Source organism: Macrosteles quadrilineatus, unplaced genomic scaffold, assembly GCF_028750875.1.
Source record: "Macrosteles quadrilineatus isolate MER2022 unplaced genomic scaffold, UCM_ALF_1.0 Scaffold_1__1_contigs__length_201487025, whole genome shotgun sequence".
Lineage (NCBI taxonomy): Eukaryota > Metazoa > Arthropoda > Insecta > Hemiptera > Cicadellidae > Macrosteles > Macrosteles quadrilineatus.
The window spans coordinates 106,878,546-106,897,258 of record NW_026542594.1 but is presented as its reverse complement, the minus strand read 5'-3'; the positions used below and the strand labels follow the sequence as shown (position 1 = coordinate 106,897,258).

At 37.0% G+C, this 18,713-nt stretch overlaps 1 protein-coding gene across 1 annotated transcript in view; it reads right to left on the bottom strand.

The window, feature by feature from the left end:
* The window catches only part of LOC128982783 (tRNA N6-adenosine threonylcarbamoyltransferase, mitochondrial-like), a 151,161-nt gene extending 134,370 nt beyond the window's left edge, over positions 1–16,791 (bottom strand). The window contains exon 1 of the mRNA XM_054401788.1: positions 16,763–16,791. Coding sequence (XP_054257763.1) covers positions 16,763–16,767 — 5 coding nt within the window. The 5' untranslated portion in view covers positions 16,768–16,791. The remainder of the gene's footprint in view (positions 1–16,762) is intronic.
* Positions 16,792–18,713: the final 1,922 nt, after the last annotated feature.

The following is an 18,713-nucleotide window of genomic DNA, read 5'->3' as shown; positions in this document are numbered from 1 at the left end:
CTGTGGGCTTCTTATTAGCTGAGGGAACGCCATTACCGTAACAAAACGGTAGGTAGCCGTCGGCCTCGGTGGTCTAATGGTTAGCGTACCGGGCTGATATTCTGTAGATCCCGGGTTCGAATCCTGCTGGTAGCATTAACTTTTTGTCCAAGATTTTTTTATTATCAGCAAGTTTGGTTGGTTTGGTTCGGTTATTACAGTTTAATTTTATTATTAAGTCATTATTAAATTTTAATCGAGCAAATTCTAGTTTTATTTAATAAACAGAATTATTTTTCCGATTACCAAACTTTTGTTATATTATTTCTTTATCAGCAAGTTTGGTTAGTTCGGTTAGGTTATGATAGTTTAATTTTACAATTAAAAATTATAAAATTGAATTTGAGACATTTATAATTTTATTTTATGAACAGAACTATTTTTGCGATTAGTAAACCTTCATTGCCAAAGTGCTCTCTACTACAGCGCTGTTCACGGAGGAATTTTGAACTAAATGCCTCATTCGTACCTCCCCTAAGTCAGACCCATAATAATACAGTTTTTAGTCAGCTGATTACACTATTAATTAATTGTGCATAGCAGAATATTTTCTGCTCTCTAGAGTCAGAGTCTACTACTAACTAGAGCTCTGTTCGGTGTTCGGTCTGTTTTCATTTTCTACTTCTGCCAATTTAGTAGTAATTAATTATTCTCTATAGTTTGGTTCGAAAAATGTGCAACATACACATTTGGAGTAATTAAAGAAACGCTCTACACAAGGTTTGCAATTAATTTTTAAATGCTTTATTGTAGGCCTATCTATAGTTTAATCATTGAAATGTGCCAGCTATTTCAATCCTGGGGGTTTTATATTACCCTGGAATCAATGTAGGCCTAATTTTAGTCTTTATCGTTTGAAACTTAATTTTCTTTAAATATATTTCGTCAAAATGGGCTCTTAGATTGAACATCTACTGTGAAGAGTACAACAAAAATTAATCATTTGCCTTAAAAGACCAGGACCTTGTATTTAAACGTCAACCTTAAGTGAGGTCTAACACAGAGAACTAACTTACCTGGGGTTAAAAACCCCATAAGTTATCCAAACAAGTTTTATGTTACATCAGTTATTAAAACTCAGTTTTTTTTTTTTAAGTAGCTAAGTTATTGTTACAAACCCAACATTTGGTTCGTCATGAGTTTATAATATTTAGATCAGTGTATGCCTAGGCAAAGATTTTAAGCTACACCATCTAACTACAGTGTATTAGCATTAGCGTAATATACAGAACCAAAGACACTATGGTATGTAGGCCTATGGTGGTGTATTTTGAATTTGATCTAAGTTATAACCAGTAGGCCTACTCTACTTTTGACACAGTAATAAGTTAGGCCTAAGTTAAGTAAGCCTACATTAGAGGGGAGCGAGCTGATCTAGAGGTTAGTCCCTGAGGTCCCGGGTTCAAATCCCGCCAAATCACCAATGGATTTTATCTAGGCTAAGTGATAATGCCGCAACCCCTAGGTCTAGCTTGAAGTAGGTAATGTGAAAAACAATTCCTGGCTTGTGCCTCTAGGGGAAAAAAAGCTATTAACTTAATACAGTATTAGCGGCTGCACTTTACTTTAGGTCCTACACTCATTTGAATGAAAATATCGATTATTCGATTGTTCCATTCGATATATCGTTTGGTTAGTTAGGTTAGGTTAACCTTACCTAACTATCCAAACGATATATCGAATGAAAAAATCGATTAATCGATATATGGATCGATATTTTCATTCAAATGAGTGTAGGACCTAAAGTAAAGTGCAGCCATATTAGCCTATATACTGGTAGGCCTATTACTGAAGGCTTTTAGGTTAGTTGTTTACTCTGTGTTCTAGTTCTGTAATCTGTAGGCCTAGTAAGTTAGGTAAAGACTGTTATGCTGTTTACTTTTAACTACCAATGTGCATTGTGAACGATTTAACAAAATGTCAAAAAGAAATGTTTCTCAGAGTGGTAGCCTACTTCTTAATCAAGAAATACTAACTTAAGTTATTTTCTGAATCCGACCGGCGAGAGACAGCCTCAATTGGGTTGATTATTTGGTTTCTTTTTAACGTTATTGCACCTCTGGAATGCCTGAAAACGCAAGCTTGGAGTTCTAATTTTTCCAAATTTTCTGGACCCCTCTTTACTGGACACCCCCCGCATAACTCTTTGAACTCATCCATACCCCCCCCCCCAAAGCCATGTTCTAGTTACGCCACTGCTATGAATTCTTTTCAAAAATAGAGTAAGTTAACTAAAGTAGGTATAGAACAAATTAACCATAACTCAACCACATAGGCCTCTAGGCCTGTACATAGAGCTAAATAGGCTAATTTAAGCCTAGAAACGAGCAAAAAATAAATAACTTAATAATAACTCATTTATTTAGCCAAATTAACATTACAAATGCATTAGCCAAGTCAAATTTACTAAAAATATAAATATAAACTAGAATTGAAAATATTAATTAAAATTAAAATTCATAAGGACTGTCCGTCAGCAAGAAAGGCGCGGACACTGTAGCCTTTACCCGCGAGAAATTACCTCAAGTGCCTTTTGAAGCATCCCGGATCTGACGTGGACTTGATTTGAAGAGGGAGAGCATTGAACAGTTTGATGGCATTATAATTTAGATGTCTTTCAAAGAATGTGGTTGAATGGGCTGGAATTCTCAGATTGAAAGTATTACGAAGCAGATATGACAGGGTAGTTGTGGTGTGATAGTGAGAATAATATTACTTTAGAAAAGTGAGGACTTCCAGAATGTAATTACAAGGAAAAGTTAGGCCTAGAATTGTGGATGTTTTGGCCTGTGGCTTCAACTTAGCCACATCTGTGATGCCTTTGGTCTATCCTTAATTTAATATTTATTATATTATCTAACAGCTGTTGCTAGTTTCGTTAAAAATAGAGTGTTGACTATGTTATGATTTAGCACACTTCTTCATTCGTTTGTAAATAAAACTTTATCAAATATTCGTTCATAGGCCTAGTGGTGATATTATTTCATTCAGATCAAACATCGCTATATAGCCTATTGGTCAGCCCGAACAACGACAACAAGAATTACGACATTTCTTCCTCAATATTACCAATGTTGCTAGAAGAAATCGAAGCTCAATTGGCGAATCTACGAGAGCAACAAAATGAACTCTCCACCAACGTTCAGCAACGCAACGTCCCTGGTAATGTATCAGTTAGTCGAGTTGCAGTAAAGCTTTCACCATTCTGGGCCAATCGACCTAGTCTATGGTTTGCTCAGGTAGACCTAGATTCCCAGTTCGCCATCTCAGGCATCACAAGCGATGACGGTTCCACTACATCGTTTCTCAGCTTGAAACACGCTACGCAGTGGAAGTAGAGGACATCATCACAAATCCGCCTGCAATGAATCGTTACGCGGTACTTCGTTCAAAGCTTATTGAAAGGCTGTCTACTAGTGAAGAAGAATGCGTTCGCCAGTTGATCAGCGACGAAGATATCGGAGATCGCAAGCCATCGCAGTTCTTACGTTACCTACGTACTCTAATCGGTCCAGCCCAACTACAGGACAACATCCTTCGAGCACTCTGGCTACGTCGTCTCCCTATTAACATTCAAGTGATTATCACCGCTCAAAATGAACTTTCACTTGATAAAATTGCAGATATAGCGGATAAAGTCATTGAAGTTTCTACAAGAACACCACAAGTATCAGTAAATGCTACGAAAACTCGTGAACACACACAGTCTAATGACGACCTCACTGCTGCTGTTTCGAGATTGACGCAAAGGATTGACGCACTAGAAGTATCCCTCCAGCACAATCATTCGACCAATCATGACCAAGAAAACATCAAAGAACACGAATAAAGATCAGCACAAATCTAAAAGTGATATCTGCTGGTATCATGCTAAATTTGGTGAGCACGCATCAAAATGTACTATTCCTTGCTCTTACGTGGGAAACTCCAAGGACGGCCAGTATTAGTGGCGACTGACTTTCGAGCACCCAGCTGCAGAATTTTTGTCTCGGATCAACATTCGAAACTCCGGTTCTTGATCGACACAGGCTCTGACGTATAATGTTAGGCATATCCAAAACGTCTTCTAGAGAGCGTCGCACCTCTACAGACTTTGAACTAAGTGCCGCCAATGGTAGTACCATCAAGACTTACGGAACTTGTTCTATGACATTGGACCTAGGCCTTCGCCGTAGTTTTGCATGGCAGTTCACAGTTGCAGATGTCAGTGTTCCAATCATTGGCTCGGACTTCCTCAGTTACTACCATTTGCTTCCTGACTGTCGTTTGTTGCGACTTCATGATACCAAAACTGAAATTATCACAGGAGAACAACTTTCCGTTATGACTCAATGTAGCGTAAAATCCGTAGGCTAGTCACTACTTCTCCCCTCTCTAAAATCTTACTTGAATTCCCTGAAATTACTCGCCCTCCAGGATTGCCTCGAGAAGTGAAACACCATACAGTACATTACATACACACGACTCCAGGACCTCCTGTATTCTGCCGACCACGACGACTGGCCCCTGAAAAGCTCAGCATTGCAAAGAGTGAATTTGCCAACATGGTAAAATGTGGTACAGCACGTCCATCAGACAGTCCGTGGGCTTCACCCCTGCATCTGGCGCCAAAAGGAGAAAATGGATGGAGAACATGTGGAGACTACCATGCATTGAATTCACGCACCACTCCTGACAGGTATCCTGTTCGTCACATTCATGATTTTTCAAGTAATCTTTCAGGCTGTAACTTTTTTCTGTCATAGAGATGTGATAAATTGCTAAGCCGGAAATTTCGTTCCTTGGTCATCTTATGTCTCATAGAGGCGTCTGCATCGACCCCGCTAGAACCCAGGCTATCAGGGAGTTTCCTCCTCCCAGAGATGTCAAGGGTATTGCTAGTTTCATCGGCATGGTAGGTTTTTACCGACGCTTCATCCCCAATGTTGCTGAATTGGCGGCCCCTCTCAATGAGCTTCGGAAGAAGGGCGCCAAGTTTGTCTGGGGTGAAGCGCAGCAGACGTCTTTTGACCTTCTCAAGGAGGCATGCAGCCCCCTGTTTTGGCAATGCCGGATTTCAATCAGAACTTTGTCCTGCAAACAGATGCTTCCTCCGTCGCAATTGCGGCTGTGTTGTCTCAAGAGGTGGATGGTGTTAGGCAGCCAATTGCGTATACCTCACGCACTTTAAGTCCCTGCGAAAAGAAAAGCTCTTCTGTGTATGAACTCGAGTGTTTGGCTGTCGTGTTTGGAGTCAATAAATTCAGACGCTTTTTGGAGCACAAAGAGTTTTTATTGGAAACCGACAACCAGGCACTCTCGTGGCTTCTTGCACATCCACGCCAGCTTGGGAAAATTGGTCGTTGGGTTGTCCAAATATCGTCCCTTAAGTTCCAAGTGCAACACGTTCGAGGCACACAGAATGTGATTGCGGACACACTATCTAGGATGTACCATTCACCCGACGATCATCCTTCTGACCAAGAGCAACCGGGTTGTGCCGTGCTCTTGGAGTTTCCACTCGCCTTTTCTGATTTCATTCCCCATCAGCTGAAGGATCCTGAGCTGGCAAAGATTATTGGTGAGCTTCAAAATGGGGGAGCCCACCCCCCATATTTTCTGTCCCAGGGTGCCCTTTGCTGTCGTGCTCGGCAGCGAGGTAAACCTAAGGTTGTGCTGCCTAGTCTTCTTATTCCTATGGTCTTTGAGTATTTCCATTCTTCTCCTGTGGGTGGGCATTTAGGTATCCACAAGACCATTGCGAAGGTTAGGGAAATGTTCATCTGGAAGGGTATGGATCGGGACCTTGCTGCTAGGGTGCGTTCTTGTCAAACGTGCTCACTGAGCAAGCCCGCTCAAAACACCAAGTTTGGTTTGTTGTCATCTGAGGTGGCGGAAAGACCTTTGGAGAAGGTTTTCATTGACTATGTAGGGCCTCTCCCGCGTAGCAAGTCAGGAAATAAGTTCCTACTTGTTTGTGTGGATGCGTTCTCCAAGTTTTGTTGGCTTTTTCCCTTAAGGAATGCCACTGCACAGCTCACCGTGCAGGTACTTCGAACACACCTCTTCCAACATTTTGGAATACCCGCCACCATTGTTTCCGACAACGGAACACAGTTTGTTTCCCATCTGTTCAAAAGAATGTGCTTTGGGCACGGCATCCGCCATGTGACTACTTCCCCTTACTATCCACAGCCTTCTCATGCTGAAAGGTTCAATCGCAATCTTCGCTCCGCTCTCATAGCTTTCCTTGCTGACAAGCAGACCACCTGGGATCAGGAACTCCCTTGGCTTCAGTTTGCTTTCAATACTGCTCACCATGAGAGTCACAAGGCGGTCCCTTTGGTTCAAAGCATACCAACAAATCTGTAAACGCAGATGACATTTGCAAAACTGCTATCACAACTCCATTCGGCCTTTTTGAGTTTCCATTCATGACTTTTGGGCTACGTAATGCAAACATTCAAGTGTTTCCCATAGATGAAGTAACCCAAAACTTAGATTTTACGTTCAGCTACATTGATGATATTCTGGTGTTTTCCAGATCGGCTGAAGAACATGAGCAACATCTCCATTCCTATGGCGTCATTGTAAACTCGTCCAAGTGTGTTTTTGCAATGCCTGAAGTGACGTTTAAGGCTACACAGTTTCAGCATCAGGTGTTTACCCTCCACAAGACCGAACAGCTGCTTTTAAGGAGTACCAACTACCTAAGACAATGCGTGGTCTTCGACGGTTCCTAGACATGATCAATTTCTATCGTAGATTCTTACCTAAAGCCGCAGAACTCCAAGCACTTTTACACTCTCTGCTTGCTGGTGCAAATAGCAAGGGATCACTTCCTGTAACTTGGACCCCAGAGACTGAGGAAGCCTTTCAAGCTTGCAAGTCTAGTTTGTCATCAGTGACACTCCTATTTCATCCGAAACATGACGCCCCTCTTGGACTGTTTACAGACGCCTCTGACGTTAGTGTAGGAGCTTGCCTTCAACAATTTGTTGAAAATTTCTGGCAGGCACTTGGATTCTTCTCTAAGAAACTTTCACCAAAGCACAGCTCTTGGCCGGCGTACTACCGTGAACTTCTGGCTGTGTTTGAAGCAGTACAGCATTTTCTTCATTTTTTGGAAACCGGCATTTACCATTTTTACGGATCATAAGCTACTCATCGTTGCTTTTCATCAACATCGTGAGAAAATTCCACCTGTTTAACTACGTCAGCTTACATTTATATCCGAGTTTTCTACAGACATAAAACACATCGGAGGTTCAGAAAACATTGTTGCCGATGCTTTATCACGTGTAGAGGCTATTTCATGTTCATTGGATCCAGATTCAATTGCCAAAGCACAAAGCTCAGATGACGAACTCATCAACCTCCTAAACAATAATAATTCATCTCTCAAAATACGGAAGATCCAAATCCCTGGAACAAAGTCATTCATCTTTTGTGACACTTCAACAGGGACCCAAAGACCTTATATTTCAGTTGAACTACGAGAGGGTATTTCATTCTCTACATAACCTCAGCCACCCAGGAATTAGTGGTGATATTATGTCATTCAGATTAAACATCGCTATAGGCACTGTAAAAATATAAGTTATAAGTATAAGTATAAGTGTATAAGTTCTGTAAAATAAAGAAAGCTTGTGGTATTAATAACTGTAAACTATTCCACAGTCGCTTACTACACACAGATACTACACCTGAAAAATCTTTGTACAGCAACAAAGAACCTGTCTACTCTTCGGCCGTCGACACATGGGAAGACTGTTTTCCAACTGAAATCGGCAACTAGTTGGACAAACTAGTCGCTTGTGTCCCGACCAATGTAGTTATGTGGGACAGTGCACTTGGTGCGACTGCGATGCGACCAGTTGAGGACCAGTCGGCGATCAGTCGTTAAGCAACCGGACCTGCCGGTTGCAAGGTGATTTCAGTCGCCTGGTTTGAACATCTTTTCCAGTATTTTTGTGAATATTATAGATTTTTGTGAATATTGTATTGACATCCTGTACATAGACTGAAATTATGCGTCTGTTTCTTGTAATGCAGCAGCAGCTACAAACAGCCTACAATCAATATTTGTTTTAACATAAGGATGTACCCAATACCTTCTACGCTTTCTTGATTATCTCTAAAACACCAGGGCTTCTACTACACATTTCAAACACCATACATAGTACACAGTATCATTATAACAATATTTGAACTCATTCATTGTCTCAACTCAACTACAGTCGCGCCCGTGTGCGGATTTAACCAACGCAACTGCAATCGTAATCGGGTCAAAAAACAGTTGGTTCAACTTTAGTTGGGTTTCAGTCTTCCCGTGTGTCGACGGCCTTCCTCTCATGAAAATAAAGACTCTGACTATTCTATTTTCAAAACAAAAGAAATAACCAGTAAACACACAGAAAAAATTACAACAAATAAAGTTCTGCTTAAGTTATGCCCCGTTACTCTTTATGGGCCTAAGGGCCAAATTGATACCTTTGTTCAACAATATCACTCATTGACTCTACCACAGCCGACAAGTTAGGAGTCGGGGGAGATATAGAACCCCTTACTACCTGTTGGTCAAACACAAAATGCCACTTTAAACCTACCTCTCGTAAAGTTAGCCTAAAAATAAAGGACTTTACGAGGATGAAGTATTCACCCTTGATAACGTCCGGACACAGTTACCACTAGATTTACCACTTCAAAACTTTGACACAGTAAAAATTAGACAGACTTGGTTCCATCTAAACTCAGTTGACCAGCCCCTTCCTTCGGCACATTCCAAACCCTCTATCTTGATCGAACAAGACAATGCAGCTCTTAGTTTAACAAGAAAAGTGATAGAAGGACCTACCAATTCTCCTATCCTGTCATGGAGTTATCTAGGTTGGACTATGCATGGAAAGTGTGCCAAGTTTGATGGTAGAATAGATGGAAACTAGGTGAAACCCGTCGAAATCGACGGTTACTTTCAAGGTTTACGCTAATTCATCTTTAACTGCGACAAATTAAGTGAAATTATACATAGTTTGAGCATTTAGCATTGTTTAAAGAGTAATAAGTGTAAAAACAATAATGATATTAATTGCTTTAGTTACCAAATATGGTTGATCATTCAATGAATAAAATACTTCCCATACCATACGTCATCGGAGTTATTATTAGTATGTTAACTGGTATCTCTTCTTTTGGAAGAACCTTTAAATTTAAATAGTATTAAAATTGTATTGGTTAAAAACTTCTGCGATGTCATCAGTGTAATGCAGATTAATTACAACTATGATTTTATTTGAGAAAAAATGTCTGTTTGTTGAGAAGACACGTTCTAACTTCAAATGGAGTTATATCCGTTACAGCGTATGTTTGATTTTTCCTTCGTCACGTCACGTCAGTTCATAATCGTACTTCTTTGCCAATGAATAATCCTCTAGCACAGTTTTGAGAAATTCGTTGTGAGGTTACTGTTAAAGCTGGAATTCATTGACATGGGGGATGGCAGTTAGTTGTCTCAGCCTTATCAATAACATAAAGTTGTCAATATAATCTCTCTACGGAATGTTAGGTGTAGTGGAATATACTTGAAGTGAAGTTGGCTTTTATTCTTGAACTGTTAGCAGGGGCCTCCTCATTTATATGGTCATGCGGCTTCATTGGCAACAAATAAAGCAAATGACATATAGCAATGTGGCATTTCCAAAAAGAAAAAAATACTTTTAATAGGCTGTTAAGTAAATATTGACGTTTACATGCATTGTTAATCAACACATCTTATAAAGGATGATGTGATCTAGTTTAAAAGGAATATGACCTTTCTGATCATGACAGTAGCTGCTCAAATAGTATTTACTCTTTGTGCTATTGTTTACAGCCAAAATGTCGTGTTATTTTCAATAATGTTACCAACCCAGTGGGCCACGGTCCATAATATAGGCCACACTGCTAGTAGGTACCATTTTAGTTAAGGTTTCTGTGTTTGGATGTTATTAGGAAAGATCAGTGCACAATGAACTTCTTCTGCAGATGAATAATCTGTTGGAGAAATATAGGCCGAATTATAAATGTCACAATGCGAGTTTGAGCATTTTGTAACTATATGGGAAGGTATATCTTTAGGAGTATCTTTAAGGCTGCTGCTCAGTGCACTTCAAGAATATATTTTTTAGAGATAAATTTAAATGATTTTTGATGTAAATTGCAGTTTTCCAGCATAATGACTTTCTAAATCATGCACACATTTCTACATAAATATTGTAAAATGTTTTATCCAGTTGCTCTAAACTAGGCCTACTATTAATTTTACAAAATATGTACACGGCTCATATCGGCAACGTGCCCTTCTGCAATTGTAATATTTTGTATTGTATTACACAATCGGAGATAGACAAAAGTGGTGAAAAAGGCAGACAGCAACCTCATAGATATAAGATTATAGATTATAGGTTATATAGGTTATAGATATAAGATGGTTAAATAAGAAATAAAATATTGTAAGAGTTACTGTGATAAAAAAGGATTTTCCACAGATTTCGACTTGGAACGTTATATTGCAAAACATGACATGATTCAGAAGAAAATCAATTTAAAAATCAGAAAATAACATTGCAAATACTTCTTTTGGACAATTCAGTAACTCAAAATAAATGTGTGTTGTTTAAAATACATACAATTTAAAAATTAACAGCTGTTTCATTAAAAAGTATTATCCACATGGCCAAAATGTAAACAAATCTGTGGAGGGATCTTTAAAGGTTTCTGGGGCAGAGCCCTAAGGGAATTTACTTCGTTTTTCTTTTGATAACTCATGAACAGACCAAAACTTTTCTTTGGACACCTCTGGCTACCAAGTTTCTACGCCCAGTCGTTCTCTCAAATTAGTGGGACACAAAGTTTCCAATTAAATATTTAAGATTCCCCCATGTTAATCTTATGAGAAAAAACCCAACTTTGATGGAAAATCCTGCCCAAACTAATTAAGATTTCAAAAATGTAAAAACACTTTGCAAAACTACAGATCAGGGTCATTCTTTTGACACTTTAATCATTAAAATCGGTCCAAAAATTAGGGAGGAGTTTTGTTTACAAAAGTCGGCTTAGCGTATTATATATAGATGTTACTCTGACAACATTCATCTATGGATAAACCACTCTTGACCAATCCGAAGTCAGTTCGTTTGAAACAAAACGAGCAATTGAAGTACTAGAAGGTACAACAACAAAAAATCGGTGATTATTATGAAACTGGGTTATTATGGAAATCTGATGATTTCAAATACCCCCCAAGCTACAGTACTGCTCTCAAAAGACTGAAGACACGGTCGAAAAGGAAATGGAAAAGGACTTGAACTTTCGACAGAGGTACAACGAGAAAATTAATGACTACATTACCAAGGAATACGTACAAAAATTAACACAAGAAGAGGTAAGCATTGTCACGGATCGTACATTCTATCTACCTCACTTTGGTGTCACAATCCTAATAAGCCTGAAAAACTAAGACTTGTGTTTGATGCCGCAGCAAAGTCTAACAACCCCACAGCAAGCAAATCAATTTTTACAAAAGAATACATAGACGACCTCCTAGACTCTACCGACACTGAAGAGGAGGCTCATTGTCGAATATGTGAAATTTCTGAAATACACAAGGCCGTTGGATTCCAAATGTGTAATTGGCTATCAAACTTCAAAAAAGTCTTACAAGATGTTCCTGAAGACCTTAAAGCAACATCTACAAAACAACTGAAATCTGACACCAATTTACCCACAGAAAGAGTCCTTGGTATGTGGTGGAATGCGGAATCAGACAGTTTCGACTATCACCGCAGTGCTGAAAAGTTACAAGTCTCAGAGGCTTTGTATCCGACTAAAAGAGAGATATTAAGGGCAGCCATGTCTATTTTTGACCCTTTAGGCCTAGTTTGCCCGATGACCATTAAAGGAAGGCTACTTGTTCAGGAAGTCTGGCAGACAAGACAACTTGGGACGAAGTAGTACCACATGACATCTGCGAGAAGTGGAAAAATTGGCTAGAAGAAGTTAAAGACCTGCAAACCTTTAATATTCCACGTTGTTACTTCAAGAACAGTCACAAGTCTTAAGGTGCATTGTCCCTGAAGCGACTCTTGCGATAGTAGCTGAGCGATAGTAGCTGAGCGATAGTAGCTCAGCGATAGTAGCTAACCATGTCATTGTCCCTGAAGCGATTGTTCTAGAGCGATTCTGTATATTAGTTTGCTGACTTTCGAGTGAATTGGTGCTATGAGTGCCATGACACCTCCTAATTTTAAAACGTTTTTACTAGCTCGCTTTTTTGTCCGGTACAAACTTTGCAATAAATTTTAAACTAACTTCCCGACGAGCTAGAGAAATGAAACTAGAGAACACAGCTCACAAATGGATGACAATGTAATACTATAACATTTAATTTTCATATTTTCCTTGGGCTAAGCCCCATGGGCTTCCAAATTTTCCATGTTTACATTTTGAAGTCAGCCGTAAATACTTAAATTCGACAGTTCGAAAAGCTTGGGTAGAGGTACAGGTTCTGCTCCCGAGAGATTCTAAATATAAAATAAGCAGTTCAAAGGAAATATAAAACATATGACTTCAGATAATAAGGGTTTGGTATGTATTAACAGGCCATATAAAATAGATTTAACATATTTACACATTAAAGACTAAAAAGTAGAAAATAAATTATAAATAAAAATCCTTTTTTTTAAATGCCACGTTTTTAAACGCACTAAAAAGTAAAAATAATTTATAAATATGTGGAGGGAAATACTTAAAATATTTAAAACTAAAAACGTGGGGTGCATGCAATAGATAATAATAGTTCAATAGGTAAAGATAATTGTAAATCAGCATGCGCCCACGTTTTTTTTTTTAATCTTACAAGTATTTATTCTCCCCACATATTTATAAATTATTTTTTACTTTATAGTGTGTTTAAAAACGTCGCATTTTTAAAAAGTATTTTCATTTATAATTTATAATAGTAGCGATTTAATATTACGTACATATCTGATATCTTCTTTATGGGTAAAAAACAGTTTTGTTTTCTTTGAAGACATTACGAGCAAAACAAGTCTACACACAACACGAATCGCTCAGCGACTGCGACTCTGACTGCCCTCAGAGCAGACCCGCTACAGTCGCTGTGTTCAGCCGCTAGCCGCTCCAGTCGCAGTCGCGTCAAGGACAATGGTCCCATTTGAAACAACGCTAACCAGTGCTCAGCTACTATCGCTGAGCTACTATCGCTCAGCTACTATCGCAAGAGTCGCTTCAGGGACAATGCACCTTAAGGAAATATATATACACACGTTTGTCGATGCAAGTCAGGAGGCAATTGCTCATTTATCTTGTCCAACAGATCAACGATTCCTATGAAGCAATGTTAGTTGCATCAAAGGCAAAAGTCGCTCCTCTAAAGCCAATCACTATCCCTCGTCTAGAACCACAGGCAGCGGTCCTGGGATGCAGGCTAGCTAACAGAATTGAAAATGACATTGGAAAATGACCAACAAACATTTTGGTCTGACTCGGTTACGGTCCTACACTGGATTAAGGAGGACCCAAAGATATATAAACAGTTTGTCTCAAATAGGATCGGAGAAATCCAGAGTCTATCACAACATGAAGAGTGGATATAGTTCCTACCAAACAAAATCCAGCAGACTTGGTAACGAGGTCAAGCAGAAGATTCAACTCTACGTTGCAGCAAGAATGGATCAATGGACCGAGCTTCCTAACCAGTGAAAAAGACAACTGGCCACAACAACCGTCTAGCTAAACTCATTATAAGAATGACTCATGGAGTTGGAGTTAAGGGCCACAGTATTATATTCCCCAGGGGTTATGAGTTAAATAGTTTAAGGCTTTTTAATAAATGTAAAATGTTTTTTAGTTTTCCTCCATTTCTTTAATGTATTGATTTATTAGTTTAAAGTTAAATTTAAATTAAAGTGTAATTTTATAAAATAACCTCTATGTAACTATAAATATTAGAATAACTATTATATGCTACACAATGTAAAAAATTTTAAGGGCAATAAATAAATAAATTGTGGCATTGAGAGCTTGTTTCCACCAAGAAATATAAACAGTTATTAACGAAGTGAGAAAGAGATTTTGGATAACCAACCTACGATGTGCAGTAAAAAAGGTGAAGAATACTTGCATGAAGTGCCGAATCAATAATGCCAAACCAACACCTTCCCAAATGGCTCCTCTACCAGAATCTCGAGTCTCGGAAGCCAAACACCCTTTCTTCTTTACCGGTGTTGTTTATTTTGGACCAATAGATGTGACTGTCGGAAGACATCACGAAAAACGCTACGGTGTCATCTTCACTTGCCTATCTACACGTGCCATACACCTAGAAGTAGCTCACTCGTTGAATACAGAAAGTTGTATTATGCCTCTTCAGCGATTTATCAGTCAGAGACCTGTCCATCCGAGATGTATTCTGACAACGGAACTAATTTTGTGGCCGCAGTAAAAGAGCTCCGTAACGCGGTTAAGACACTTAACCATGTTCAAATCCAACGCACCGTCTCAAGAAACGGAATCAGATGGCACTTCATCCCTCCTGGAATGTGCGCCCCACATGGGAGGTTGCTGGAAGCGTCTCATCAGATCACAAGGCACAATAGCTATTTACCTTACAAGTGTAGTAAGAGCGTTTTTACATCAATGCTTAATTTACCTAAGTGATGTAAACACGCTCTTGCGTAACGTGTAACGTACAAGATTTTACCTGATCCGACAATATACAGGAGGTTACGAACAATATTTTTCATTATCCATTTCACTCATCTTCTAACAGTAAGGTTCATTTACAAACAAAAGCTAGGTTAGGAAAATTCTTAAAAAAATAACAATAAAATTCAAGCGCACAGCTGATTTCTAGCGTTGAACGTCGTTGGCTCCATAGAGGTATATATTTTAAGTTAAGCATTTAATGTTATTTAACCCATTTGCACCGTTTTATTTATTTACCAAAAATCCCAGTATCACTGAAACATAAAAAATATGCATTTGACTATTTTTATGAAGATTTATAGAATTTTATAGCTGAAAAAATAATAAAATTTATATTTTTATATTATTTTGAATTTTTTTTTATTTATATGTATTTAAGATTAGGATATGTTTATACCATTTTATAATATTTCTCAAAAAATAGGTACATATACCTGCCTGAAAAAATATTAGACTATTTTTTATTTTGTTTTATAGTATTTTATAGCTGAAAATAATATAAAACATATAATGTATATAAAATTAAATATTTTATATGTAATGTATATGTATTTAGGACACGGTTTCACTATTTTTCATACTTTTCATAAAAATAGTTGAATAGCTGCCTGTATTACGTAAATATGAAATCATTCAAGGAACATAATATTTTGATGAACAAATTTATATATTATATGTATATATTGTAATTATAAATGGTTCTTTTTTTGAAAAAAACTAAATTTTCAAATTTCATGGATGACGTACCAGTACGTCAGCCGTGATACTGTAGAAGATTCAGATTCTGATAATACAGATCTGATGTTTCAGATTTCTGATTCTGTGTATCAGTGATTCAGATTGCATCACTGACTTGACGTACTGGTACGTCATCCGATGCAAATGGGTTAAATGGGTTTCATTACCTCACTGAGTGCTGAGTTTTTTTCAACTTTACACCACTCGAGAAGAAAAGAAGTTGTGAACATCACGCTTGGGATAGGGAAGTTTAACATGGCGGGTTAGGTAAAAGAATAGAACCACCTCAAGTAGGCGACTTGGCTATATTAGTAAATGAGATAACCAAAGAAATGCATGGCCTCTTGGACAAATATCAGCCATTTACCCAAGATCACTTTATGAAATGTCCTTAAATATTAGGTTTGTATTGTACAAGCAGAAAGACAACAATCAATTATTCGCACAGGAAACTACTCGAATAAGGGTAGAACGGAATGTGTTTGCAAACAGAACTCCTCCACAGGTACCAAATCCCACATCCAAAAATTTGTTCACAAATCGGACTGTTCGCAAACGGGACGACACTGTAGCAGTAAACCTAAATAGGCCTACTCATTCAAAATAATGATATTTAAATAGAAAATAAATTGGACAGTTTTAAGGGAATAATTTAGTGTAATTCCAGCTAGTAAATTCGCTTAGTCTGCAGATTTGCTGTGGCATGGCCATTTTTATAACTTTGTTCATTTCTGAACAGCCATTTTATCATAGTTTAAAGTTTTTTTTTTTAAATACTAACTAACTGTTTACTGTCTTTGGCCTGGGTGTTTACTATTTAGCTGGGGTGGATTCAAAATTTTAAGTCATAGGTAGATCTGAATGAAATTAGGTCACAATAAAAATGTCTAAACCTTACACTTTAAGTGTTACTATATTTAGATTTTTACAGTGTCATTTCTAGTACTCTTTGGATGCTAAATTTCCTCATATGCAAACAACAAAATGTTATCTTTTAACTATTTCATCCACTAATGTCAAAATGTAATACCTAACAAAAGAAAAGCACCAAAAGCCATCATCTAGCCCCTAATACATAATCAATAATATGACAAAAACATTTATTTAAGATAGCTATTTAGTTTTGTGAATTTGACATGTGTGATTAATAGATATATTATCCTACTTTACAATAACTTCACAAACTCCTAAATCTCTATACTGTACAGTAAAAAGGCTGATTACACATTAGGCTAATTACCTCATCACTGAGACTTCTTTTTGAGGAATTTTCATTACACTATTGTGATCATGTTTATAATTCATTTCATTTGAGTAACACCATTATAATCTCTCCTATCTCTGTTTGAATCAGTGTACTATGTTAATTAGGTTGTCAAAATACATCATGATGTAGTACTGTGTTAATCCTACACACAATTCATTACCTATCATGTAAGTTTAAATTTTCAATCATTGTCTAGCTTTAGAAATATTTTTTAGTTGTTTGGATTCTTAAATCTTAGATAAACTGATATCACTTTCGGATTTCAATGCATTTTTTAAGTCAACTTTTTAATTTAAAGTACCCTACAGTATACATTAATAGTAGGGCCTAGCCTATATTCCATCAATAGGGCGACCAGAGGTAAAAAAATGATTGAGGATTGAAAGACACTTTTTGCCCTTGTGATGAACTAGGCTATAATATTTTTGTCATATTGTATCGGTACCATTATTTAAGCTAACTAAAATAGAAAACAAAAATGCTGTTAATGTTAAGATAACCTCTATGGTCAACTTGTTTTCAATTTTGACGTGTCATCCTATTGACAAGAATGAAACAATAAGCTAGGCCAAGAAATGGATTAAAAGAATTGATATATTCTGTTATTTTTGTAGTTTTACTTTTACTTTTATTACTTTTAATTGTAGCTTTTAACATTAAAATAAGGACATAGCTGAGTACTATAAGTCATTTCAACAATATATACTTTTGAAAAAAGTGATTGTTTACAATCAAAGTTAACAACAGCTGACTTTTTACTCCCAAGGGACCATGCTTTTCACTCCCTGGGGAGAAAAAGAGCTAAGTTACTTTAGACCCGCAAAGCATATTTAAACAGTTGTTTTTGCTGCAGTATGAAAACCTTTTTTAGCGAATTTCCCATATAGGGAATAAGCTATTACCGTAGTACTCATGGTAAGACCTGGACGCGGGACCGATTTTTTTTTTCGTTTTGAGGTCCCTAGAGGCCAAAAACACCATCCGTTCAAATTCATATATATATATTTATATATTTATATATATATAATGAAGAAAGCATATTAACTCAGTACCCTGAAATTATTTTTATTTTTAAAACTCTACATATTTCGACCTTTAGGCCAAACAAGAGTAGCATTTAACCTCACTTCAAACACAAATAAATTAATTAACAAATAAACATCATGTGATGATCTTTACATGTGATTTTTCTTTTTTCTTAAAATGTATAGTAAAATAATCTTTGGTCATGGAATTGTCATATATATATAACAATTTATAACAGTCATATAAATTTTATTATGGTTGTTTAATTTATCCTCCTCTTGATGTTTGTGTTAAATATTCTTTAATTTTAAAATTTTTTCATATATAGGATTTTGTTTCTTAACTTGCATCGTATTGATTATATTTGTTGGATCATTCTTGTAGCTGCAGTATATATGATATTCTTCTTTTGTATCTAATTTATTTCCTTTTGATATATAGTCTAAAACTGTCATATCTGTTTCTATTTTAGTGAATTTATGATTCTCATTAAGCATGTGTTCTGCTACATTACTTTTCATACTAGTCACATTCTTTGATTTAAACGCTTGTACATGTTCTTTATATCTACAATTGAACGACCTTCCTGTCTGTTCAATGTAATACTTTTCACAATCTGAACATTTAATTTTATAAATATCGGAGTTTTCATATTTTGATGTTACAACTTGGTTGTTATCTTTTTTGGCTCTTTTATTAATTACTTCTAATACGTTGTTTTTGGTTCGGTAACTTACATTTAATTTAGAATTTTTGAATGTTTTCCTGATTGCTCTATTGAATTTACTATTATATGGAACACAAATAAAATCATTCTTTTGTTTTTCTGTTACAATTTTGTTCTTTTTCATTTGTTTTTTCTTAATCATGTTTTCTATCATTCTAGGGTTGTATCCAT